The 26558-nt window shown below is 37.6% G+C and overlaps 3 protein-coding genes across 3 annotated transcripts; 1 reads left to right on the top strand and 2 right to left on the bottom strand.

Moving 5' to 3' along the window:
* The first annotated feature begins 1404 nt into the window (after positions 1 to 1404).
* Positions 1405 to 9717, top strand: LOC116245807 (probable ethanolamine kinase). Its single transcript, XM_031617372.2, has 12 exons — positions 1405 to 1755; positions 1887 to 1978; positions 4016 to 4122; positions 4239 to 4344; positions 5329 to 5451; positions 5584 to 5675; positions 7050 to 7134; positions 7943 to 8048; positions 8130 to 8196; positions 8894 to 8986; positions 9092 to 9249; positions 9458 to 9717. Exons 1-11 carry the CDS (start codon positions 1607 to 1609, stop codon positions 9206 to 9208), a joined length of 1137 nt encoding a protein of 378 aa, XP_031473232.1. The 5' UTR covers positions 1405 to 1606; the 3' UTR covers positions 9209 to 9249; positions 9458 to 9717.
* A 213-nt stretch (positions 9718 to 9930) lies between these two features.
* LOC116265902 (uncharacterized) lies at positions 9931 to 18851 on the bottom strand. Its single transcript, XM_031646897.2, has 9 exons — positions 18088 to 18851; positions 17849 to 17980; positions 15204 to 15319; positions 14706 to 14787; positions 12370 to 12429; positions 12070 to 12177; positions 10666 to 10711; positions 10367 to 10594; positions 9931 to 10262 (listed from the first exon to the last, which is right to left on the bottom strand). The coding sequence occupies exons 1-8, from the start codon at positions 18160 to 18162 to the stop codon at positions 10401 to 10403; spliced, it is 813 nt and encodes a 270-aa protein (XP_031502757.1). The 5' UTR covers positions 18163 to 18851; the 3' UTR covers positions 9931 to 10262; positions 10367 to 10400.
* A 3982-nt stretch (positions 18852 to 22833) lies between these two features.
* LOC116263500 (glyoxylase I 4-like) lies at positions 22834 to 24114 on the bottom strand. The gene is made up of 3 exons (XM_031643233.2): positions 23688 to 24114; positions 23477 to 23582; positions 22834 to 23297 (listed from the first exon to the last, which is right to left on the bottom strand). The coding sequence occupies exons 1-3, from the start codon at positions 23840 to 23842 to the stop codon at positions 22962 to 22964; spliced, it is 597 nt and encodes a 198-aa protein (XP_031499093.1). The 5' UTR covers positions 23843 to 24114; the 3' UTR covers positions 22834 to 22961.
* Between the last annotated feature and the right edge of the window lie 2444 nt (positions 24115 to 26558).

The following is a 26558-nucleotide window of genomic DNA, read 5'->3' on the forward strand; positions in this document are numbered from 1 at the left end:
AACGAAGTGTTCTCTGAATTTACCCCAAACAATGCATAAAATACTCACATGGTGTCCCTAACATCGAACAGCCTCCGAGGGTTAGACTTGAATTTACTTTACCATCTTTTCAAGATAAAAAAAAAGAAAAAAAAACATTAATTATCACGACTAGACCTAGTTTACCAGCAAAATCTTGAGAAAAAAATGTGAAAATTCCAAGACATCCTGTCTAAGCATTGTTTTCTTTACACGGCAAAACAAAGTTTCTCAGTCTCTATTAGATAAAAAAAATATTAAAAAATGAAAAAAAATATTAAAAAATGAAAAAAAAAAATCTCACCTATGAAAAGCTACAAAAAGTTGGAGGGACCATCCATGCTTTATAAAAGGCGTTAAATGGCTTTGTCTATTTGATGTGACACATGAGTCTATTAAGATTTAAGAGCAACCAAAAAGATTTGGAATGATGTTATAAACTATAAGTAAGAATCCACAATTTTTAAAAGAAAGGGAACCAACTGAGAAAAATCTAACTCATCGGAAAGGGGAAAAAAAAAACAGTAGTCAAATGGAAAAAGTACTAAAAGAATAAACTAAATGGCGGGCATCATCTTTTACCTGATTTAGTGGCATACAAGAACCTTATTCACATGGTTAATAGGTTCATTAAGGCATCAAGAATAAAGAAGAACAAAAAAATTCCATACTCGATAAGATATTATGTGGTTGATCTTGACTTGGCAGGGAACAGTAAGATTGTCATTGATTGATTTAGAGTAAATATGCTGTGGGCACGGAGGAAGAGTAAGGGCTCTCAGTTGGCGGTAGAATTAAATACACCTCTTACTCATCTTGGATTGGAATCTAGTGGCTATGAGATGTCTCTTTCCCTTTTCAATTATTCAGAACTGGGTTCAGTTCCATTTTTAATCTGAAAATTTGCTTCCCAGTACTATTTTGTTGACATTTTTCTTTGCCAATGCATTTGCTACAACCGTGTGGATTTCTACATGTAGTCTAATGTTTACTTTTCTATTCTTTAAAAGTCAAAATTGATCTACAACAAATCGGGAGAAATAAAATACAGAGGTATGCCCAAATCGCTTAACTTCTTGTTAAAAGTATTTTAAACAAAATCTGAACATACCAAAACATTTTTTATTACTAGTTGCTACAAAGCATATTTGATTGAAGTTATGGTTAGAAAAAAAAAAGTCGTAAAAAAACATTTAAATTAAAAAAAAATTATTTACTCGATATTTATTGTCGAACCACTCTTGATCGTGTCTATGAAACTAAATCGCACAAAGGCATTTTGATCGTTTATTTTTTTTAGAGTCGTTTTTTTGTTCTAACCCCTACATTTATATATTAATTGCACGTTTACTGCGTTCGGTCTGGATGTCTCCAAAGGGCAGGGAGAGAGAGAGAGAGAGGGAGAGCGGTAATCACTGGTTAGGACAGCATCATTCGTCGTAGTCATCTTTCATTATCAACGAAAAAGGCCCTACACAACTCGGATTGGCTTGTTGATCTCATTGGAGAGAGGGAGAGAGATCCTGGACTTTAGGATCCCACTCTCTCTCCTTTTGTAATACTCGAATCCACGAACAAGAAGGGAAGAATGGTTGGGAAAAGAGTCTGCTCCTCTAACTGCATCCACTCTTCCCCGATGGATGTCGCGGGGAGTAATGGCGGCATCGAGGAGCTTCCTTCCTCGTCCATCACCGTCGAGATTGCGCAGCCACTCCCTCAGATGAAGCCCCACATCATGTTCGTTCGTATACCAACTGAATTAACGACGGTTTATGTTCCCTTTTCTTTTTTCTTTCTCTCCTGATAGAGCGTGATTTTCATTCTCCTTCTTCTGGGGGATCATTGACGGAGTTTTCCGTGTCTTCCAGAAAGTTGTGCAAGGATCTGTTCAAGAAATGGGCTTCGTTCGATGATTCTTGTTTCGACATGGAAACGGTTTCTGGCGGCATCACTAATCTACGTGAGTGCTTGCCTCTTTGTACCCTTTTTTGTTTCTACCTTCTAGCTTTGTTGGTATCTCCTCTTTTGTCAAGTGTCTGCTTAGTTTGAATTTTGCAGTATGTCACGAAGAAAAGTCACGCTCGCCGTCTCTTTTGTGATTTTCTCTTTTCCATATCCTTGATTTTAGTAGAACTCCCGTTCGTTCACGACTACTGCATACGCAGACTTCTGGAACTCAACAAACTTGTACATCTTGTTAGAAGTATTTGGCAATGGCCCTTTTGGTCCATTGTATCTGATTAACTCTTCCCATGGGACTTGAGGAATGATGGAAGGGAATAAAAGAAAAAGAGAAGGAAAGAAAAGAAACCAGATTCCAAATGGACAAATTCAAACTCGAAAAGGTCCTTTCTGATCCTCGAAGAATGAGGGACAAGGGGATTGATCGAGAAAGATCTCTTCTTCTTATTATAAGTGTTGAATAAAGAAACTCATAGATAGACAGGATTACTTGAGAGTGATCTTCTTGTTCCTGTTAAAGAAATCCCAGGATTTTTGTTTGTCAACCTGTTCACTGTTAATTCCAGGGATTCCGCGATCGGTAACAGACAATCTCAGCAAAATGTATTGTCTGGAGCAGGTTCTCTATGTGAACCACTGTGCCATAAGGACCGAGCAGTGACCCGTAAATTGGATTCATACTGATTAGCACGTATTGCCTCCTTGCCGGAAGTTTTCTATATAAAATATCTGACTTAATGATAGACTCACATACATATATGCATATGATGCAGATGGTAAAGATATGCACAGTTACATGTCTTTCGCACTCTTAATGTCTGCAACTATCCTTTGTGTTTTGATGGGTTGTTTTCAAGAATGGTAAAGTTGATGGATATAAGCGTGCCTATGCAACACCATGGACTAGCTGGGTATATTTTTAATGGTTATTATGGATCTGCTACTGGTGCCTAATGGTCATTTCGAGAATAGGTGTCGCTTTGCAGCTTTAACCATCAGTGTGTACACTGTGTTCGTAACTGAGGATTCAGGACTCGAGCCCTCAAGGTACCATTTTTGGTTTCTGCAATTCCCTAACGTGTCAGGGCCATGTGTATGGTACTGCATGTGGCAAGAGTGCTTATTAGCTGTACAATGTTTTACTGCATGTTTTTCAGCTGACCCTCCAGAAACATGTAAACGATTAGAAAATTTTGCCAAATAAGCGGGTGCTCAATGAATTCAAAATGCTGTGGATGTTGCTGCTCTAAAATGAAGATATAAGCATGTCTTTTCAGTATCAGAAATGGGCATGTATATACAGGGCCAATTTCCAAATTAATCCAAAGCACCTGCAACAGTCTTCTTCTGGGTGATTTTATAACCATCCAAAACAGCGCATCAGCACATGCGTACAATTATACATGCCACTTCATACCTTTCCTCCTCGAGAACCTTGTGTGTGGTCTTTTTTGGGAAATGCACGGAACAGCTTTAATGGTCAAAGCTTCATCCTTTAACTTCAATATAATATGATCAGGCTAGTGGCTTTAGTGTTTCTTTGATCTGTTAAAACTTACAAGTTTCACATTGCCATGCTTTATTAGTTTTATTTATATGCATTGCCTATCTCTCTTTTCTTTTCCATCAAGCAACATGCTCATTTTCGTTTGCACAAAATATATAATATACCCCACTGATTTTGTTAGTTAAATACTGACACTTGTGTAATATTTTTATACAGGCATTACATATTTCAGTATCTGTTCATTATATTAGTGTTACATGTTCAAAATGAAAATATGCATGCATTATTTGTGTTTTTTTATGATGTTTGCTCTTCCTGCCTCATATTTGCTTGCTGACCCTGTCAAGCAATCTCACTATTTCTTTCTATAGACCAATTGATACTTATGAGAGTGCAGTTATAAACTGTATGTATCTAGGGGCAGATGGGTTTTTGTGAATGCATGGTCTGCATGTGAACTCCTTCTAGACTAACCATGTCTGTCTCAAAGTTCTTAGCATGGTCTGTTTGGCTTTGGTGCTTTCACAGTGCTGAAGGTTTCTGTCACTGAAAACAATGGAAAAGCTGCAGTTTTTACAGTTCGTATATATGGTCCAAATACTGACTATGTGATTGATCGAAGTCGAGAGTTACAGGTTCGTGCTCTTTAGTTGCTCTTTTTGCTGACCAAGTTATGAACATTTTCATCTGTTCAAAGTATACCCTCTATTCCTTAGATTTCATTGGAAGTTCCTTACTCTGGTTGTTTCAGGCAATACATCATCTCTCTGCTGCAGGATTTGGCGCAAAGTTGCTTGGAATATTTGGAAATGGCATGGTGCAGAGCTATATCAATGCTCAGACACTTTCTCCACCTGGTAAGTCTAGTAAGTACTAAGTAGTAACAACTGGTAATGTGAAGCATGTGTACTACATTGAAGTGAAAAACATTAGATGGTATTGTTTTCTTCGTTCATATTAATACTTGATTGGAGAAAAATTTATCACCAAAAAATGCTCTGAAAGATCTCTGAGAGTTTCACCTTATTCTTTGCTACCTTAGATTTTTGTGCTAGCTATCAGATTGAGCTCCTTTGGTGAAGATTGTCATTTGATTTGACTGAAAAAAATCACATGATAACTGATCATGTCCGAACTTCAGTTATATTAAAGTCCCTGATCTAAATTTCTGGATACTGAAGTCTGGGAAATGATGCTCCTATACCCTCTCTCTCCCTGTGTGTGTGTGTGTCTATATATATATATATATATATAACGGAAGCTTAACACCTTGTTAGTCATATTCCAAATTTAGCAGTGTCATGCCTGTTCGTGCATGTGAAAACATGTATACAGAAAAGGAAAGATGTATAGGATAGACAGACAGTTATTGGGAATAAACATCAAGGGGTGTTCAATATTGTAAATGCTTCAGATATTTTTATACTAGATCTTTCTAGAAACTGGGCTGTCAGATTGGATTCCATGCCCACTGGTCATCTTCAGGCTGTGGCGAGGCTTGTCAAAGAAAAATGTATTGCATGAGCAGAATGTCCATGTCTTGCAATATCTTGACTGTGGAGAGAGGGACATTTCCACTGCCTCACTGTTAGAGAATCAATATGGAATTGACTCCTTAAGCCACCTGGATTTCTCCACATTGCCAGGTAGTCATTGGGCATTATAGGTAAATTGCTCTTGTTTTAGGCGTTTAGCCATTGCTTTGTGAGCTTATTGAGTTTTGTTGACTTCAATAGTACTTGGGGTGCTTAATTCCTTTATTACTCATTAGTTAAGAGGAAATTTGTATTGAGTTTTGTAGTAACCTAATGTCTTTACTAGTTTACCTAAATTCTTTTCAGACATGGGAAAGCCAAAACTTGCAGCTGAAATTGCAAGACAGCTCCGTATTTTCCATCAGGTTGAGATACCTGGTTCTAAAGAACCACAGTTGTGGAATGATATCATCAAGTTCTTCAATAGAGGTCCTTTCTTTGCCAATGGGAGAGTTCTACCCTGTTTTAGCATCACTGTTTCATAAATAACTTTGATAAACCATTGCATGATGCATACTTTCTTTTCCTCTCCAATTTCTGAAGTAAGATTTCAAAATGCAGCATGTGATCTCAAGTTTGATGATCAGGAGAAACAAATGAAATATGATACAATTTCCTTCAATAAAATCAGGGACGAGATTAATAAGCTTGAGGTAACTTTCTTTCTGAATAATCTTACTTGTGCTAATGATATTTTGCTGGTTACTTTTGTTCAAATGTGATTCTTTTTCATTATTCTTGTTGCAATCAGGTTTACTGTCTTGAAGATTGTGGATTGATTTTGATTTTATTAGGCAAGATAGAAGTGTAACAGTCTTCGGCATGGTAGAAGGATGCGAATACCTCAGATAATGGGAAATAATTGTTTGCAGATGCACACTAATGCATGTAGGAAAACCAGATAAAGCTTGTGCCTCTCTCTCTCTCTCTCTCCATATGCATATGCTTTCACACATGTACACACGCACACACACACTAACATAATGATAATTAAAGGAAACCTAGTTTCTTTTTTTTTTCTTCATAATGTACCTTGTTGAGTTATCCTTTGCTCCATCAACTCTTTTCTTTTTTAAATTACTATGTTGAAATAACCAAGTGTGTTTAAAAATGAAAAAGTGGACTTTTTTCTTGTAAATGATCGTACTTAGTGCAGGAAAAAAACTTGCACATTGGAGATTGGAGATTGGAGAATCGGAGATTGCAAAGGCTGTTTGCATATTATGTACTTCATTTTTTTAATGGCTGAAGTGGGATCAAATACCTCCTATTTGCTCTTTTTCTCGTTATTGTCTCAATAATTATTCCAAGCACCACTTTAGCTTAATCTTTGCTCAGGATGATTGATTTAGTCAAATATTATATGTCTTTATGTATCTATACACAACTCCCTGTTGATTTTTAGTTAACTGATAAAAGGAAAAGATTTATGTGCATAATGAAGGCTTCCATTATATGAAAGGAAAAGAAACATTTAAATTTCTTTGCAATTCTTACCGAAAAGGAAGCAAAAGTTTTACTTGAGCTTTGTCTAGTCATCTTGGTTTGAATCATTGTCCCTTTGTTATTCTTGCTACCTGGATTCTTTGTTCTCAAATTTGCAAAATCATCAACATGTGAGGGAAGAGTGAAACAGACATAGAGATAAAGGAATGAGGATCCTGTTTAAAGACTAAATTGTGAAGGGGAATCTGGAATTCGGAACCACAACCACGACCAAGTTTCCTTGTTGAGTGAGAACAGCGATCTAGTTTGGCTCAGACAGTGGAAGAAGAAAACCACCTGCTTGAACAAAATTGGGAGAAAGAAAAAAGAAAAAAAAAATCAGCTCCTTTTTATCCTTTCAGTTTGTAACTATGAGATTTTAAGTAATTTAGCAGCATTGGAAAACATTCTAGTTGCAGCAGTCTCAAACTTTTCGAGGAATGATGGTTGTTTCCCTTTTGTAAACATAGAATGCATAGTCAGTACTTGTATCTTTTATATCTATATTCCTTTTTAATTTAAATATGGCCTATTTTTAACAGGCCTTAACAAACCGTCTAAATGCTCCAGTAGTGTTTGCTCATAATGATTTGCTTGCTGGAAACCTGATGCTCAATGAAGATGAAGGTAAGCCGTCAGAACCCAACTGATGGAGGATTTTACTAGCTTTTTGTTCTGAGTGATAAATGGTAATTGCTAAGATATGTTATTCCAGCACTCATTCATATTTGAGGACTTTATATATAGTTTTAGCTGTAGCTACTTACAAAATTGATGATTTAATTTCAGCCAGCTCAGTAACATCTTCATTGAAAATTTATCCTTCTTAGATGCTTGGATAAATATGAAGTGCACAAGGTTTAGGGGCATCAAGAAACCTGGATTGAAAACTTGTTAACCGAGTAAACTGAAGCTGCATGAGCAATTTTTAGTCATGTAAGAATGAATTTGTAGAGGATCACAGTGAATGAAATAATAGTGAATGAAATAATAGTGATAATATCACTGGAAAGTTTGGGCAACTAAAAGCTGCTTTTATTGTGAAAAAAGAACCGATAAAACCATAAAATAAGAGCTGCATGATAACGGACCAACCAAGAAAGAAAAATGGAACATTTAAAATAGAAAGATTGAAATACTATGGAGGATGAAATGTAATAGTTGGATGCTAGAATCTTGCTGAGGAGAAGCACAATTAGGTGGCTAACTGGATGGTCAGCTGCTTAGGTAGGCCTAGTGGCCTACCAATCTTAAAATTTGAGGAAACTATTTATATGTATATTCCCATTCATTTGTAGTTATACACTGTGTCTAATGTCATGCATGCTGGATGATCCATCTCAAATCAATAAGTTTTTTAGTAATAGTATCTTATTTGATCTTCATTTTCAGTGTTTGAGTGGATTTTATATGATATTTGTGATCTTTCTTTCAGATAAGCTATACTTCATAGATTTTGAGTATGGATCATACAGCTATCGTGGATATGACATTGCCAATCATTTCAATGAATATGCTGGGTTTGATGGTGACTACAGCCTGTATGTGTCTTTAGACCTGTTCATCTTCATCTAACAAGCATTTGCATCCAAAATAACGCTTCAATTTTCCATTTGATGTAGGTACCCAGACAAAGGTTCACAGTACCATTTCTTCCGCCATTATTTATTTCCTGACAAACCAAATGAGGTATGCCTTAATAGTTGGCTTGTTCTTACATTGGAGGCTCTGCATTTTCTTTTTGTATTTTCGTCCTATATATGTGCAGCCCCAAGTTCTTCTAATTGGTTTGCCTATTTCTCTTCTTACGATTGGATAACATGCACCTGATGTGACCCTGAATGTGTCAGACAAAGGTAGACAGTCATATTTGCTGGAGGAAAACTTGGAGCTATAAAAAAAAAGGGGGCTATAAAATGAAGTGGACTAAGAGTGAATAAATATGCACCTTCGTTCCCTTAATCAAATAAAGAAAATTTTAGAAGACATGACTGCATCCAAGGCCTCCATAATATTGTAGTTAATGTCATATTATTTCTTTTAGTTACGTAAAACTGCTCGTAGTTATTGTATCCAGACATCAAAAAGCAAAAGATTATGTTGTTGCAGGCACTTGCCTCGATTTATTGAGATGTGCTTCCCCAAAAGCTTGATTTCCAGGCCTTTTCAAATTGCCAAATTTATAGTTGTTAGATGCTAAGTTCCTCAAACTCGAACCTTCATTATTTTCTCTTGCATCGGAGTCAAAGTAAAATGTGTTAAAAAGTACTAGATTAATCACAAGTAGAAAAGAATTGGTACTTTGCATTTTAAGTTTCAATCTTACATTTTAACTTTATACAACACTTTCCAAGTATTGCAACTAATGGGGCTTGTTAATATACAGGCGTCTGATGAAGATCTAGAGGCTCTTTACGTTGAAACAAATTCTTATGCCTTAGCTTCACACCTTTACTGGGCATTGTGGGCACTAATCCAGGTAACTTTAGCCTCCCGTTTTCTTGGTTGATGACCTTTTTCTTGGCACATTTGTAGATTCCACTGCCAAGAAGTAGCGGATTTATCAAATTTTTCTGACTGACAGGCGAAGATGTCTCCCATAGATTTTGATTACCTAGGGTACTTCTTCCTGCGGTACAACGAGTATGAAAAGAACAAGGAAGCTTCTTTCTCGCTAGCACATGCGTATCTTTCATCTTGATTGGTTTAGTTGATCAGAGACGTGTCTTGGGTGGTTGTCAGGTTCGTATCATGCATTTCAATCTTCAGGCAGGAGATGGGAATGGTTTCGGCCCATCTTTCCTCCTCGAAATTTTCTCTTCCCCTTGTGTATTTGATCAGTTGTATTTAGTAGCCGTTCGTTTGGTTGTTATGATAAAGCTTAGGCTCAATCTCCTGGTTTGATAAATTTTAAATAGAAAAAATTCTAATCTACTGCCACTGTTTGAAGATTGGATGATGATGATATTGCTATGGCGCCTTTCAACTTGCTGCCAGAACAGTCTGGGCTTCACAATGGCCCGTATGGGAAGGGAAATGTACAGCCTCACTTCATTGATTTGCAGGAGAGTTTTGCCAACTATAAGCTGTTCGCTTTTGAAGCTGAAAGCTTGTTCTTCATCCATTTAAACTTGTTTTTGTAAGCTATATGACGTCATGATCGGCCATTTATCCATTGGATTTTTATTGGAAAATACTAGTTTAGTGGCATCAGGAACTCTCTCTCCCTCCATGAATTCTCTCTCTCGCGCGCCAGTGCCAAGGATGTGAATGGGTCAGATCTGGATAAAAGTTCAGGTAAGCATGTCAGGTTTCTCCAAACCTTCCATGGAGAACGAGTTACCCGGATTTAGTTAGAATTCCTACAGTCTACAGAAGATTGAAGTGCATAGACATGCATGCGCGCGCACGAGAGAGAGAAACAGAGAGAGAGGTATTATTAATCTATATTATTAAAAAATCTCAAGATCATTAAGATATACGGACGGAACAGTTGCCTCAGCCCAACCCATTCTCAAAGACAGGATGAATTCACATGGAGACTGAGGATTCTTCGAAACCAAGAATCTAAATCTGCCACCAGCTTCACAAAAGTAAATAAATGGAAAATTGGATTTGAGGCTCGGAAGAATACTGATTAATCCTAAAATAAGAAAGTCGCACCATTAAATTTAATCATATAAGGTAGAAAAAGAAAAAGAAAATTATACTTCAGCCATACTCTCATAAGCTTCTCTCCATGATTTACAGCTTAACTGCATGGATAGATTAGTCACTTGTCAGTCTGTCTTCTATGCTCACACGTCAGAATCTGTACTCAAGAACTAACGAGAAAATAGGGAACAAGTTGGATGCTAACCTTAGACAATGGTTGTTTTGCACGCGCTGAGACATCAATCTGATTGTACTTTCTCAGTTTCTAAAAGACGTTGCAACCATATCAAACCAAGGTCACATCCTGCTTTTGCAGCTATCTCAAACTGCCTCTTGGCCAGTTCAATAGGATCAGCATCATCGATCTTAGTGTTCTTGCTTGGGCCAACCCTCTTTAGGGAGAGTTTGTTAATCGAATCAGGAACCTTTGCACCTGCAAGTTGTCGAAAGAAGCATTTTTAAATAGCGGACAATATTTTGGCCTAATGGCAAGAGATTGTGTACCTTTTAGAAGAAGTGACCCATATGCTATTGCAGCCCCAGCATGTCCCTGGAAAATTTCTATACAGTAAATACCAATCTCGATGAATTCATTTCTAATCTTAACTGTATGTTGAACTGGATAAGCCATCAACAACTGTGAACCAATCGGCATGCAACTAATATAAGGTTGACGCTTAGCTTAGACAAACACATCGCAACAAAAAAGCTTTAACATGAAATATTGCCTATAGCTTTTCAACTTGATACAACATGCACTGATGAGATTTGCTTGGAGTCCAGACTTCAGAATGAGGAAAGCTAGGTCATTTCATTTCACTAATATTCTCCAAACCTACATTTCAGCTGCTAGTAGACAATGTCAAAATCTCAGTCCAATCACTATAAATCGTTTCAACTGGAGAACAAGCCTGCCCCCATCCCAAGGTGTGAGACTATAAACTCTTTCAGTGGCATGTTCATAACGACAGAAAAGATGACTAACTACACCCATGTTGAACAACTAAAAAAGTAAAAAGTGACTAAAAAGAAAAATACAGAATTTGGAATTGCTACTGATTAATAAAAAAATTCATGTGTACTGTTTTAAATGGTTAAATACATCGTAGAAAAGTAAAAAATGACTAAAAAGAAAAGTACAAAATTTGGAATTGCTATTGATGAATAAAAGAATTCAGGTGCACTGTTTGAAATGGTTAAACGCATTGTAGAAAGACCTACTGCCTCTGTAACATGGGATCTTTAAGGAGGTCGCTGCACCTGTGTTATACCTGCACAGGGTGCTGCTCTGACTCACCAAATAATTGTCAACTATAAAAAGTGCAATAAAATTATATATATGCACATAGACTTGAGTTTGACTGAAGTTTGGCATTGTCAAGTGAGCCATGAACTCATAATTCACATGTTTAGTCTCATAAACGATTTATTTTATGCTTTAGATGTGTGTGTGAGAGAGACTGCGTGTGTGTGTATATTATGGGCTATGTGCACGTTATAATAGCTTGGAGAAAAAATAGAGCAATGAAACAACATCAATGAGCAGCAACTCTTTTGCGTCTGAGATAGGCGTTGTCACATGGATGCAGACACAGGAATGGAAAAAATTGGGTGCAGTGTATATATGTTCTACTCATGTCCTTGATACTCTCTCTCCTCATTCATTGCTCACCGTTGTGTAAGAAGAAAGTAGTATGAAAAAAGGAAGGGAAAGGAATACATATATATATATATATATATATATATTATAGTGGAGATTAAATTGATGCAGACATTGTTGACATATCATAGCAGTTCTCCTGTGATCCAGAATCAGGAAAGCCATATCAGTTTAAGAGATATAACAGAACATTTGCAAATCCAGAATGCATATGCAATACCCCGAGGTGTAAAAACAATTAAAATTACCTTCTCTGATGCTCTATGGAAGCACCAAATAGCCAAATCAATATCTTTCTTGACCCATTCGCCAGTCAAATGCATAATTCCTAGAAGATACAAGGCACCTGGATGTAACTGAAAAGCAGGATTTGTCATAAACATAGCAGCAGTGGATGTGATTCAGGACTTGGCTGTACACCATGCATGTGTATGTGCTGCAGATAAAAGCCCTATGGCCGCTAAACTTTCTGACTTCATTATGTATCTACTACCTTTCAACTTCAAAATATTCTACAGGCGTAACATATATCTAAGCAACACAGCTACCTGATCAACAGCCTTTTCCAGGTAACAGAAAGCTTGTTGCTCTGCCCGAATGATGTCATGCTGCCTTAAGAAATAAACAAGCAACCAAAACAAAGAAAATGTTATTGATTGAAAACGAGCATTCAAATAATAGACCAATGCAGAAACGTCAAATAAAAGCATAGAATATAAACCAGAACTATCTATTAAACTAAGCATGTCCCAGAACTAACACCCCAACAGCCAATAAGTGCCACACTCTTCCCTTTTACCAACAATGTTATCTGTATTACATTGCAACACAGTGTTAGAATAGAAATAACAAGCGCTACCCTCTTCCCTTCTTGAAATACCAACAATGTAATCTGCATCCGAATGCACCACCTACTTTTCTACATCTCATGGAAGGACACAATATTTCAATCTTATAAGAAGGATATTCACCCTTATGCTTGGCAGACAACTCAAGGCTTCAAATCCAACAGATTGAGATAGATGAGAAAAGAAGGTCTATCCTATGCACTTGATGGAAGGAGACTGCTTTTATCCCAGATCCAGGCTGGTTATAAATGATTCTGAAGTAGTGTGCAGGTTTCCTTTTATTTCATTAAAGGATAAAAGCATATGGATATGAAATCTGAAACAGCATGGAATTCTTCTGTGCTGGGGTGACTCAGGTAAACTTAGATTTTCTTTTCCCAGAAAAATTGAATTTGGAAGACCGGCTAAGACAGGTAGGCCCCTGGGTTCGGTGATCACGAAACAGAAGGGAATGAATGAACGCCACTGCTGAAGGAAGAGGAAACAGTAAGCAATATCTTCCTAGTTTTGGCAGGCATTTGTGCAAGATAGACCAAGTCTGATTGGTCCTCCATGGAAGTAGGTGCTCTTTGTTTGTTCTACTGCAATTCAGCAAGGAGATAGTGCTGGACCAGCTATCAGGCAGCTAGAACCAGATATGCTATTTTAAAAATGATATAAAATTGATCTATAAATAGGCGATAAAGGTAGAGGCACAACACAATCTACAGGAAGTTTACATCGGGTGGAGGAAGCCCACACCTCATTGTCTAGCTATGAAGTGGACTAATTAAAAAGTCAAAATTACTACCACTGTAGTTCACCAATATATATAGGGACGTTGATTTGGTGACACCTGTTAATATTTACTGAAGATAGAGTGACAAACACATAAAATGCTCAATCTATCTTAACAAGGGCAGATCAATAATACCCATGATTCTAGATTGTCTCACATGATTTCCCCATATGGAAACTGTTAATACACAATAAATGATTGAAGACCACAAATATATTAGATACATTGGTTAGAGAGAGAGAGAGAGAGAGAGAGAGAGAGAGAGAGAGAGATTATTCTCAGCAAAAAGAAGATATCTCTCTCGCAGAGAGGAAAAAGAGTTAAGGAAAATGGTTTCACTAAAAATAGCAATAAAGAAGAGATGGAAAAGGAAAACCAATGTTTATAAGACGACAAGATCAACTACAAGTCTAAAACCAAGGTTGGCAGCAAACAACCAAAGAAGAAGTCAAACAATGGTCATTTAATCACAAAGTGACACATTTTGCCCACAACAATAAACAAGCGCAAAGAAACAGTCAGAAATAATGTTCTTGGGGAATCTTGCAAGGGAAAATCAGGTGATATTTTAAATTTATGGTCTACTGGGAAACTCGCCATACAGTTGTCAGCATGCATAAGATGTACAAAATATCAATAAAAAAAATGACATAAAAAAGGGTTTTTGTCATGTTAAGGACATGTTCATGTTTTGTCTTGTTCAAAATATCTCATCTATGTGTTGATATTTGTGGCTTTTTAAAACCCAGGTTGCCATCAAAAGAAAACAGAACTCAAACTATGTAGCATATGTTTTCTTATACAGACATGCAAATTTTCATTTTACCAACCGTAGACAGCATAGTCAACATAGGAACATAATGTATCATAGCACCAGTAGTATCTGTACAGTGCACACCTCTGAATTTAATCTTGAAGTATGTAAAGAATTATGTGCTGCAGTTTAATATTCAGAATGCTAAGGTTCATGAACATTAACATACACCATGTTTATAATCATTGGGCTTCACAGTCTAGATATTATGGGTAAATAGTAGTTTGCAATGCAAGTGTATCATGCCATAGGAGATTAATATGGTCACTGGAAAGGCTCGATATTGAGGTAAAGGTGGTCAAAGGAAACAGTAATCAGTTTATCCGAAGTAGATCAGTGAACAAATTAGTAAACCTCCATATCACTTTTCGGTGAAATATTTGTTAAGTTACAAGCTTAAGAACAGAATTAATAACAAAAAAAAAAAAACTGGAAAGAATTAACCTTTGCTCGTAAGCGACAAACAAGCTCATACTGTGCATCAGCATCACCCATGTCTGCAGCTTCCACAAGCAAAGCAGCACCTCTTTGAAGAAAGAAAACACAATATGTATTATGTGCATTAGCAACTGGCACTTGCGATATAGAGATATTCTGTTACTGTAAACAACTCTTGGCTCTTGTTTGTAAGAACAATTTTCCTCACGATTAAGTTCAAAACCAGCATAGGCTAGCAACCAACTACCATTAAAATGAACACGTATCCAGATTATAAAAGCTAATTTTTACTTTGAAAAATTCATTTTAACACCAGAAAAGAATATATATATATATATATATATATATATATATATATATATATATATATATATATATATTCAGGTATTGCTTCCAATCAAAAGAATTAGTTTTGTATACACGCTTAACGATGAACATCTCATGGGATATCAAACTGTAGGAAAATTCAAAAAGAACATACCGCATGAAGCAGGGAGCACTTACATGGCTTTACAGGCACCAGGAACATGGTACTTGAGGTGTAATCTAGATAGCCAATATCGAGCATGTGTATTCAAATTATCTGCCTCCAAAGCCAGCTCAAAATTCTCCTTTGCAGTCTATGTCAACAAATAACAATATGAGCTATATGTTTCTCTCTGCCATCTAAAAACAGAATAATGCAAAGCTTCTTGAGATGAAATATCTGTGAATTTGTGTTACTTCATAGGAGTTGGAGTCTTGGTGTCAAAATTGTAAGTCAGACTCAGGTTGGTCAGGCAATAAAAGATTAGACGAGACTAGTAGGTTTGAGGCAGTCTATGTCGTTTGGCTAAATAAATTAAAAAGTAGCCATATAAAGACGGAAATCTAATTGAAAAAAATAATAAAAGACAAACATTATCAAGAATCATCGTAACTGCATAGTTCAACAATCTCATAATAGTGCCACACAATGAAATTTAAGTATCCAATGTTTCTCAAGATCATATATAACCTAATACAAATACGAAGGAACATACATAAACAATCATATATACATACATAAGCATATATATAAGAAAAAACATATAAAAGCATGTCACACAGACAATGTACATGTGTACATACTATATACATACATGTACACACAACATGTGTGTGTGTGTGTGTGTGTGCCTGTAAACTGTAAAGCTATAGAGCACAGAAACTTTACATAAAGCTTTATGTTATAGAGCAGAAGAATATATAATAGAGCTTCACATTCATAATACAAAAAATAAGACAGAATACAGACTTAGATTTGACGCTTCTCTAGAGAGAGAAAATCCCAAAACAATAGGAGGCTGGAGATGTTGATTTATAGGTTTATAGTTTATACAGAAGGAAAAATCCAAAAGAAATGAATTTTTATCTAAAACAACAACTACAATTATCGATTAAAAAAAACATTATCAAAAATCACATTTAATATTTTAGAAAGGCATTTTTTTTATTTTTCAGAAGGGCTCATGTTAACTACTAGTTGGTCAACGACTAGAAAATGACTAGTTGACAAAACGACCAATTAATCCCTCAAATTAAACTAGCTTCCTTTGATGGAGGGAGTAGTTGGCTGACTGGCACCTAGCCACACTGCTCTAGTCAGACCAACTAGTCCCTAGTTTCACAACTAAGCTTGGCAGAGCAAACTCACAAAGATATATTTCATTACAACAGAGGCTGAAAGCAGATCCTGGAGCACATGCAAATTCAATATTAGCAAATGACAATGGACATGTTGATCCTGCTATTGAACTATTGAAGCCCATGTGGGTGTAGCCAATTGATGGTAAACTACTTGATGATAAACTGTCTATAAATAGTTGGTTGGAAGTATTATTTACGTGATCATTGACCATCCAGATATTATCTATGCTGTGCATATAGTCAGTCAGTTTAGAGGCAGCTGACATGAAGACCATTCATTATTTTGATGGTTGCATGCTTTTATTCTTTTCTACTTCTTGATCATTGGTAGGACTCGTTTTATGACAGATTTTGTCAACATGAGATCTAGAACTTCCAATACAGGAGAACTGAATTGTCTGAGAACGAAAAAATGTGTAACCATGGAACTTCAACAGCAGTAATGTTTGTTTGACATGTTGAATAAAGAAGACCATCATGAACCCATTGCAGAACCAAATGAAGCACAATTTATTCAGTGAAGGAGGCCAAAAAAAGCCACCGGATGGACTCTTTTGTTTTGGTTAGATTTATAAGACTCCGGGATATCCTCTAGTTGTTCACGAGGAAATGAGGAATTGAAATAAGTAAGAAAATTGAGTGAAGGTCCTAAGTAATTTCTTCCAACAGGATCAAGATGGTGGAAGTATCTAAGCCAAAAACCTAAAAACACCATTCTTTTGGAACAATTAAAAGGTTTCTATTCTGCATGTAACTAGAACTATTCCAAACTATCAAATGTTAAGAACAACGGAAGTGATTAAGCAAGATAAGGCTACAAAAAGAAGTGGCTAAGGTTGGATCTCACAGTGTTCGCAAGAGGGTGATGATTTTTGACAAAAGAGAATGTGTTGTACCCTCTTCTGCTCCCGTACCCGCCAATGTCACGTACTGCTAGCTAGACCGAAGAGCAGATGAGAATGGTGACACAAGCAAGAAGAAAAGAGGGAGTTCAGAGTTCACAAGACTAATAGTTTTGCTTTAAAGAGATAATCCAAGCGCATGATCTAAACTCCTTAATGCCATAACCAAGAGCAAGTCAGAGTTAAGGATGGTCTCTGAATTCTCTTTAATGCTGCAAACTTAATATATTCCAAAAGAAAACAGCAAGCAGCACAAACAGTACTGCTGCCTGATCGCAATATGCGTTGTCCTGCCTTAAGCAAAAATTAGCCTCATTTGGGATATGGGAGTAGTGCAACTGAAAGATCACTGTGAAGAAATAAACCATTCTTATGTGCGCGATGGCAATGGATAGATGGAGAAAACCACAATAAATAGCACTTTGAACGTACATCCGCATACGAGAGTTCCTCGGATGCACCTTTCACAATCAAAACAGCTCATACCATCCGTGCGTCGCATTTGTACTCGTAATTTGAATAAAAAAGGTGGAGAGAAGAATTAGAATGCAAACGACTGACGGTGATTAGAGATTGTACCAAGAGAAGCGGAATCAGGCGGCGGTCATTCAGGTCGGCGTAGTCGATGACTCTATCGACTTCCTTCAATGCGCTCCATCCTCTGGCTATAAACTCCATGGCTTGTTTGTTCCTGCTGTGCATTGCCCCTCTCTTGAAAACAAGAAACAAACAAAAAGTGCCTGATTACTAGAAGAGACAAGTAAACCCCGTATGGGACATTGGGATAAGGGGATAATGGGTGGGGATGGAGGAGAAACCTGAAGCTTCATGGGGTTATGAAGAAATTGAAAACGGTGCTGAGTGGCCTTGCAAAGGTGCCTCAACATCATCATCTTTCTGCCTCCAAATCCAGCAACTGGAAAAACCAAAGGAATCTGCTTCTTCTTCTGTGTTTCCTTTTCTTGCTTCAGAAACTGGACAGTTGCAGGGGTCTGCTGCCGTTCTCCGTTCGAAGAGCTCTCTCTCTCTCTCTCTCTCTCTCTCTCTCTCTCCCTCTCTCTCTCTCTCTCTCTCTCCTGTCTAAGCCCCACTTGCTTCAAGGCTAAGGAGATACAAAAAAGAAGATTTCCCAAGAAATGCTTGACCCCTTCACCGTTCGCGTTGTTGCAGGGAGGAGATAAATACCGCCGCGCCCCAATCCTCTGCTGTCAGCGTCGCAAAGGGGTTATGACATTCCGGCGTCGCCCACTTTCTTTAGTTTCCGGCGTTGTGGCAGAGAGGCGCCACCCCGGCGTCGCTATCCTCCACTGCCAGCATCGCAAAGGGGATTTCTCCAAGCGGCCTCCAGGCTCCGCCTTCAGGCCGCCGCAGATAAACGGTATTTGAAGGTCGGCGTTCTAACTTGGTCGTCTTCCGCAGTCGTCGGGAGGAAATGCTCCTCCGGCGGTCCAACAGTTGCTACCCGCACTCTACTTCTCTGCTGTATTAGACCAATTTACTGGTATCGCCTTTCGATGGCCGCTTTCACGATCTGATCTTCAGTAGCTCCTGGTATTGCATGCTTTTTTATCATCTAAAAAAATCATGTCATCATAATTAGATTTGTATTTGCCACGAAAAAAAAATAAGAATATGCTTTTCTGAGAAGATTTGAACCTTAACACATGCCTCACTACACTGTTATTATTTTCCAACAGTTCATCCTAACGATATCAACTTGGTAGGACCTTATCGCTCATCCTGTGGCAATCCATGTGAAGAAGAAGATGGCATTCTAAATTGACATAGTCAACATTTTTCTGACACTTCAAAATCATGTTTTAGAAGTAAAATCTGATTTTACCTCCAAAATGTTATTTTGGGCGTCTATATTACATCAAATTTGGGTTTTGACAAAATCCAAGCCTGATTTTCGTAAAGGGCCTGAAAAATTGCCTCCTGCTGAAAAACTTATTTCTCTTGTCATCCAAACATTGAACCAAGTTTTAGAAACTGAATAAATCTTTAAGCAAATTTTTTGGTTTTCACAAAAACCAAGTTTTGTAGGATGCCATCTAGACATCCCCTACAAGTATAACATTGCTTGATTAAATTTGACATTACAAGCAAAACATATTTGTAATATACACTAGAGACTAGACTAGATATTTCTGATGTGGGTATGTCCACTTTACAAGATTGAAATCTATTTTCTAGGCTTGACTATTGGCGAATCAAACATTGAAACAAAAATTTATGGACAATATATCCAAGACAATTTGGTTATGGATGGCCAACACCCTTAATCAGTTATTTAAGATTTATATACCATGAACAACTGATTCCAGCGATCAAACTTAGGCTAAGAAATACGTGATCCCTTTTGTGATGCTTTTCAAGGAAAAGTCAATTTCTATCAACATAATAGATTTAAATAGGAACAAACTGGGCTTTATAGTTAGCAAACTCATAACTGATAACTGAGGCTCGAATCGGCTTGATCGAGTTTTAAAATAACCTGAATCGAACAAGTCAGGATGACTCAGGGCCGAGTTAGAGGCTAGTCTTTAGTGGTGTTGCAGATTCACAAGGTCAGCAAAAGCTCCACCTTCCAGACCCAAAAAGAAGGCTTGGAGCTACTCTGTTTAGAGAAGTTGGTTTCAATGAAAACATTGTATCAAGTGGCATTTGATTATTCGGTTCTAATGTGGAAGTGATATGCCATGCTTTTGCTGATGTGACATGCGATCTATGGCAAAATCCATAGTTCATCAAACTATGGATCTCAGGTCTGACATAAAGTCCATACTTGAGACCTTTATTTTATTTTATTTCTTGAGAAAAGTTAGATTCAAGACTACAAGAGAAAATGTTGGATATCTAATTCAAATGGATACATTGACATTCCCAAAAAGGGACATGCTTTTTTGTTCATTAAAATCAAGTGAAAAGAATGTGTTGGGAAGAGGTCCGACACCGTCTGCAACAGGAACTGAATCATGGTCTTTTGCGGAAAATATAGATATGAAATCCGCATTTCCGGTTATGTGATCTGTTATTTGTTTTAAAAACTAAGGATTTCAGATCTCCCCGGATCTCAGATTGGTAAAGAAACAAACACACCCTTAAATCTTATATGTAAGTATACGCCAAATGAAAGTCCGCTAAGAAAGCACTATTGGAGAAATCGAATGTGCCCCAAAGAAAAAAGCGACCCCTGAACTTAATTCTTGAAGAACTCGACGAGCAAAAAATTTTCAGACAACTTTGTAAAATTAACAAAGGAGATCGAGTCCCATATCAGAGTTGCAAAACAATTACCAACTTCCATGCATAATACACAAAGTTTTTATGAACCTTAAGATTGATTAAGAACTTTTTAAATTGATTTTAAAAATAAAAATATTCAAAACCCAAGAAACATGTAGGCGTCCCTTTCAGTTCAGGGATTCATCTTCTCTTCGCGGGCCATTTATGGCATCTGATCAAATCGGATAAGCATGAGAGTTTCAGTGGGTCCTGGCCGGTGCCCACTTGAAAAGGACGACTCCAGGGTGCAGATCTTTATATGAAAACTTAGACGAGGAGTGCGTCCAACTCAGCCCCCACATGGCTTTCTTCAGAACCATCTTATGAAAACAAAGCAATTAGCAGGTTGCGAGATTTTATGCATCTGTAGCTTCCTCGAAGAAGATCAGATTCCTTGAATCGAGTTACTTCGGTGCCTAATAAGGACAAAGTTCAAGGGCAATTAAAAAAAATCAACAGTTTGAGTTTGAAATGTTCAGAAAGTATCGTGATTTTTGTTTCAAAAACATGATTCTGGTTATGATTTTGACAAATGGGCACTATTGGATTGAGTGAGGAGTTTGCTAGCTGTTTAAATGGAGATCGAAGTTGCTTCCATTCCGTCTTTCTTTGCTTGTCCTGTGACTGCACGCAAAGGTGCTCCCAATCTCTTCGTTATCTGCTAGAAAAAATGAGACATGCCCACAAGAAACAAGCCATGAACCAGAAAGTTCACTGTGGAAAATGGTTTCTGGAAGGCTCTCAAGGGCTCCCTGATGCGGTGAGCAGAGAAGAATCTGTTTGTGAATTTCTAGGGACAGGCTCTATGACAGAAAGCCACCATGTGATGCCACGAAGAGTGGGACCAAGCGATGTTTGTTTAGAGAACTTGTTGAGGTGAAGGTGAAGCTGGTTTTGGTGGTTTCCTGCATGAGCATTTTCGGTGGTTACAGGCTGTGATGTGAATTATAAAATTGATGATTGGATTATAATTCAATTGGAAGAGTAATTAAAGAATTGGTGTCTCCTTCACAATTGTTTGTTGCCAATCGTTTCTTTGGTAGGACCCAATTTCTTTCCCAATCTTTTCTTTGCTTAGGAGCTGAAGGAGTTGGCACTGTGGGGCAAGCGCTGCTGAAGATTGAGTTCTACTTGGGGTTGGGAAGATCTGTAGGATTTTACTGTCTACTCCCATGAGAGTTTAGGACCAATCCTTTAATTATAAGTTCAAGAGAAGCTGTTGTCAGAACCGGGAAGGAATCCCAAAGCAGGACACAACTGGACAAGGATGAAAGTGATAGGAGAAATTTGTTTAGGAAGCAAACAGTATTTGCAGTTTCTTAAACAATGATATATTTTTGCTACAGTGGAAGCACAAGCCACGAACAGTAATCTCTAGACATATTGAAACTCTCGACGTTTGAAGTTCAGAGATTTCTGGGGAACAGAAATTCTCAAACAAGAAAACTGATTGAAAGAAATAAGAGTCGGATCGCCGATCATGAAGACAGGAAACTCCATACGTCAAGAATTGGGAATGTTGAAGGAATCAGGACCATTAATTCCGATGACATACTGTATGTAGCCCAATTCACGGTGTTGGAATTGGAGATAAGAGTGTAAAGAACAGCGTTTTAAGGACGTGAAGTTAAAACCAATTCAAGAATGTTTCTGCTGCCGCTGCTGGTGCGCTGGCGCCATTAATGTGATGATGTGATCCACGAGGAATTGCTAGAGATTTCAACAGTTCTTTCGCTCATTAAACCAGTCGGGAGATTTTGGCATGAATTTATGACCACCATGTTCATAGCAATAATATTTTCCTAAGTAGCTTCTTTTAGCAATCTCTGGATAAAGTTCTGAAAAAATGAATTTCTTTATATTGCACAAATATTCTCAACTCAAGATCTCTGCAGCCAAGAAAGTCGACAAGAGCTCCCTCTCTCTCAATCAATCAGAAAATCGGGAACCTTGGTGGAGCTCCAGTCACATCTGTTTCTCTCTCTTAAGAATCAAGATGGTACAGCGCACCTTCTTAGTAGAGGACAAGCGTGAAACTTAGAGTCTCCTTTTAACATCTGCACTAAAGACCACGATGAGTGCAAACAAAATATGGAGGCCCCACGAGAACTCAAAAGAATAATAAAGGCAGACAGAGAGGACGTCCTGCGCCTCCCACAACAAAACAATCAAGACCTACATACTTCCTACTGCTACTCTCTCCCAACTTTCGTCACAAATCCGTGAAATACAAAGTAGAACCAGAAAAGGACATTAGTTGAATACTGCTCCAAGTGTTAACAAAATTAACAACGAAATGGAAACCATTTCACTTTATTTATCGTCATTTAGGTATCAACAGACTGCAAAAGAAGAAAAAGAAGAAGAAGAAGAAGACTGCTCTCCCTCTCTGCTCCAAAATCTCCTAACACGAGAGCTCATGCAAAGCCATATCATTGGTGGAACCGACCGAGAGACGCTGCACCAGCGCCGCCACCTGTTGCTGCTGCTGCTGCTGCATCTTGTTGTGCTGCTGCTGCTGCTGCTGCTGCTTCACCATGTTAACTCTGGGGCAGGCGGCGACGCTTCCGACGAGCGGCACCACCGGCAGGTTGTCGCAGTTGCAGATCTCGATCATGAAGCCGTCGGGGTCGTGGAAGAAGAGCTGCTCCACGTAGATGCCACCGTCCTCCACCATGCTCTGCACGTAGCGGATCCCCATCTCCTTCAGCTTCCTCTCCACCGCCCCCATGCTCTCACACTGCGACAACCACCCATTCATCATCAGATAGAAACAATCGGAAAATCATCGGTTTAACGTCACAAAACCATCTGTTTCATCGTGAAACTGGGAAAAGCCAAATTCGATTTAAGCTACCCAATTTTAACAAGCAACCAACTGATAAATATTCAATTCCACATTTTGAATCAATGAACCACCTGAAAAGAGATATGATTATCCTTGGGGTTGATCTCGGTCTTCTTCGGCAGGCATTCAGGGTCCTCCGCCTGAAGCAGATGAATGCCTATTCCGTAGTTGGACAGCCTAACAATCAGAACAGAACAGAACATCAACAAAATCTTTCAGCTCCTTGTTAATGAACCATACGAAGCCATTAAAATTTCTTATTAATCCAAAAACCAGGATTACCAGGCGCCATCAAAATCAAAGGACCCCGGCCTCCTGATGGGGACGAATCCGAGAACGTTCTGATAGAAGTCGATCGATTCCTCGATCGACCTGCACACGAGGGAGATGTGGTTCAGGGACGTGAGTGGCAAAGCGCCTCCTACTTTGTTCACCATTTTCTTCTCTCCTCGCGCTTGTTTCTTGCCCTTTCCCCCTCAACAACGAAAACAGAGGATTTAAAACAAGGGCGGAACCCGATCGGAATGCCGCAAAACACAGAGAACAGGAGAGGCAGCCGGAATAACCGGAAAATCCCCACCGCGATTTGGGCTTCCCCTGCCGATTATAATCAAAGAATGGGAAGACACAGCGGACGACCCTAATCCAGAGGGGGGGAGAGAGAGAGAGATGTGGAGGACCGAAGGAAGACGCAAGATGTTCGGAAGGTGGCAGCGGCGCCGAACATTTATAGGCGTCGCGAAAGCCAGCTGTCACAGCCACGTGTCGGTCGGCTGCCACGTTGCGGATGGCACCGGTGCAATCCTTGTCATCGGTGACTCGGCGTCGGTCGCGGGAAGCATCGAGCTGAGATCGGTGATCTTCGATTGTTGACGCACCGAGGGCTCGAATCTCATGTAGCGACAAAACCCTAAACCAAACAATTTCTCATCAAATAAAATAATCAAGATATATTTTAATTAAGCTCCATTTATGAAGCTTTATTATTTAATAAGTTTATTCGAATGAAAATTTTGGTTTGTCATTTTTATGATCGAATGGTTTATCTTCCTTTATTTTGTGTTGCTAAAAACTATTACAAAATGTATATCTGAACAGATATATATTTTGTGATGGTTTTTAGCAAAAAAATTAAAAAAAAAAAACACTGTTCAAATTAGCCGGCTGATTTGAATTTATATATAGAGAAATCGATAGATCCTGTACTAGGCCAGAGATAAAAGTTTGACCATTGAAGATTTATGTAAAAAAAAAGTATTTTGAACCAAATAAAAACCTAGTATATTTGTGAAAACTAATTGATATAAAACATGCTTTAGTTCAAGTCGCTTTTATGAAAAATGAGATTTTTTAAAAAAAAAATTATACGTTATATGAACAGTTTAGTTTTGCTTATTATAAAAATAAGATTAAATTAAAAAAATATTAACTTAATTTAGGTTTCTATTCGACTCGTTCTTCAGATCATATATGTAAGGTTACATCATAAGGAAAAAAAAAATCTTACTTATTGTATTTAAGTGGTCTGGTTTTTATCAATGACTTGATGGTATAGGACCCACCAATTACTCTCTCTCTCTCTCTCACTGTTAAACACATTAAAAAGTTCACATTTTGTTTAAAACATTTTTATGATAAGAGATCTGGTAAGTGGTTAGATATCTACCAATAAATTTTCATAGGTCTGGTTTTTGCAAGTGGTTTGGTTTTTATCTCTCTCTCTCTCTCTCTCTCTCTCTATATATATATATATATATATATATATATATATATATATATATATATATATATATATATGTGTGTGTGTGTGTGTGTGTGAGAGATATAGGATACTTTTTGCTCCTTCATTTTCATGCAACGTGGAAACCGATTATGCATGATGGCGACTTTTGTATGGAAAGAGGAAGAAAGAGAGAGTTCTTAATTAAATTTAAGATTGGGATCGACGTGTGATCCAACCACTGATCTTTACTTCGATTCCTGTCTCTCAACTATTGATTGAATAATTGCTAAATAACAACTCATTATGCACATAATGCAAGTGCAAAACTTAATTTATTAGTAGTTCAACGGCAAGCATCGAGAAGAATCTTGCCTTTATATATATATATATGTGTGTGTAGAAAGAAAGAGAAAGAGCCCATAGATTTCAGAGATGAATGGGGCTGCTGCTTGGTTATTGGTTATTGGTTATTGTCGTGACGCATTTGAAGAAATGAGGGAGTTGAGCAAAGAAGTGCCTCTATCGTCGACAAAGCACAACACCAATTTTCTTTGGGGAATTTTCAAAAACACACCACAAGATTTGGTGTTCGTGCAGAAACACCAATGTTCTTTTCTTAAATTGCTGAATACGTACTTACGTCCTTTATTTTTGAATGGTTCCTCAGTTTAACTTTGGGTCCATCAATAAGTAATTGTCCGAAAGCCACAGTTACCTACTTAAATATCGTCCAAAAGTTCAAAAAAAGAAAAGATCCATTTCCTTATAAAAAATGTGTAAGTAATTTTCTAGATAGATGAAATTTACTATTTACATGAACATTTAAAAGTAACCAAATGAACAGATCATTGTATATGGGTAAGCTTGACTCGTTTATAAATGAGTTCAAATCAATTTGAGAAATGTATGCTGAAATGTTAAAAGAGTTGATTCGAGTTATAAAGACTCGACTCAGCTCGATTACATAATGAATGTTGAATTAAAATAAGAGAGTAGTTAAACGAATATCAACTAAACGAGTGCCTAACAAAAACAGATTAAACTAGTTGAGCTTGAACTCTACATTGTATCGTTGAGTTCGAGCTTGTTTTATCGAGCTCAACTCAAGTTTTCTAAGTCGAGTCGAGCTCGAGCTAAGCTCATGTTGATTAATTGATAACCGGCGCTTGAACGAACGTAGGCGTGGCTTGAACACATATCAAATTTCGGGTGTGTTTACGATTATTGCCAAAATGTTTAGGTGCCTGATGGAGAAATTTTTCTCCTTCTTTATTACCCATAAAAGAACAAACTACGTGTACTTCATGAACTAAGCTACGCAGTGATGCTAACATTAATTATTCTTGTTTTGTTTGTACATAATAATGATAAATTAAGTTTGTAAGCTACGCGTCACCCGACTTGAATTTGAATTGACATAAAATTGCAAG

Source organism: Nymphaea colorata, chromosome 1 (genome assembly GCF_008831285.2).
Source record: "Nymphaea colorata isolate Beijing-Zhang1983 chromosome 1, ASM883128v2, whole genome shotgun sequence".
Lineage (NCBI taxonomy): Eukaryota > Viridiplantae > Streptophyta > Magnoliopsida > Nymphaeales > Nymphaeaceae > Nymphaea > Nymphaea colorata.

Excerpts from the sequence above, each read along its gene's own strand:
- LOC116245807 (XM_031617372.2), top strand. The coding sequence starts at position 1,607 with ATGGTTGGGAAAAGAGTCTGCTCCTCTAACTGCATCCACTCTTCCCCG. Across the intron at positions 1,756-1,886 it reads CAGATGAAGCCCCACATCAT|AAAGTTGTGCAAGGATCTGT; the intron begins GTTCGTTCGTAT and ends CGTGTCTTCCAG. Across the intron at positions 4,345-5,328 it reads TCAGACACTTTCTCCACCTG|ACATGGGAAAGCCAAAACTT; the intron begins GTAAGTCTAGTA and ends AATTCTTTTCAG.
- LOC116265902 (XM_031646897.2), bottom strand. The coding sequence starts at position 18,162 with ATGATGATGTTGAGGCACCTTTGCAAGGCCACTCAGCACCGTTTTCAA. Across the intron at positions 12,430-14,705 it reads TTTGTCGCTTACGAGCAAAG|CATGACATCATTCGGGCAGA; the intron begins GTTAATTCTTTC and ends TTCTTAAGGCAG. Across the intron at positions 12,178-12,369 it reads TGGAAAAGGCTGTTGATCAG|TTACATCCAGGTGCCTTGTA; the intron begins GTAGCTGTGTTG and ends CCTGCTTTTCAG.
- LOC116263500 (XM_031643233.2), bottom strand. The coding sequence starts at position 23,842 with ATGGTGAACAAAGTAGGAGGCGCTTTGCCACTCACGTCCCTGAACCAC. Across the intron at positions 23,583-23,687 it reads TTTGATTTTGATGGCGCCTG|GCTGTCCAACTACGGAATAG; the intron begins GTAATCCTGGTT and ends TCTGATTGTTAG. Across the intron at positions 23,298-23,476 it reads ATAATCATATCTCTTTTCAG|TGTGAGAGCATGGGGGCGGT; the intron begins GTGGTTCATTGA and ends TGGTTGTCGCAG.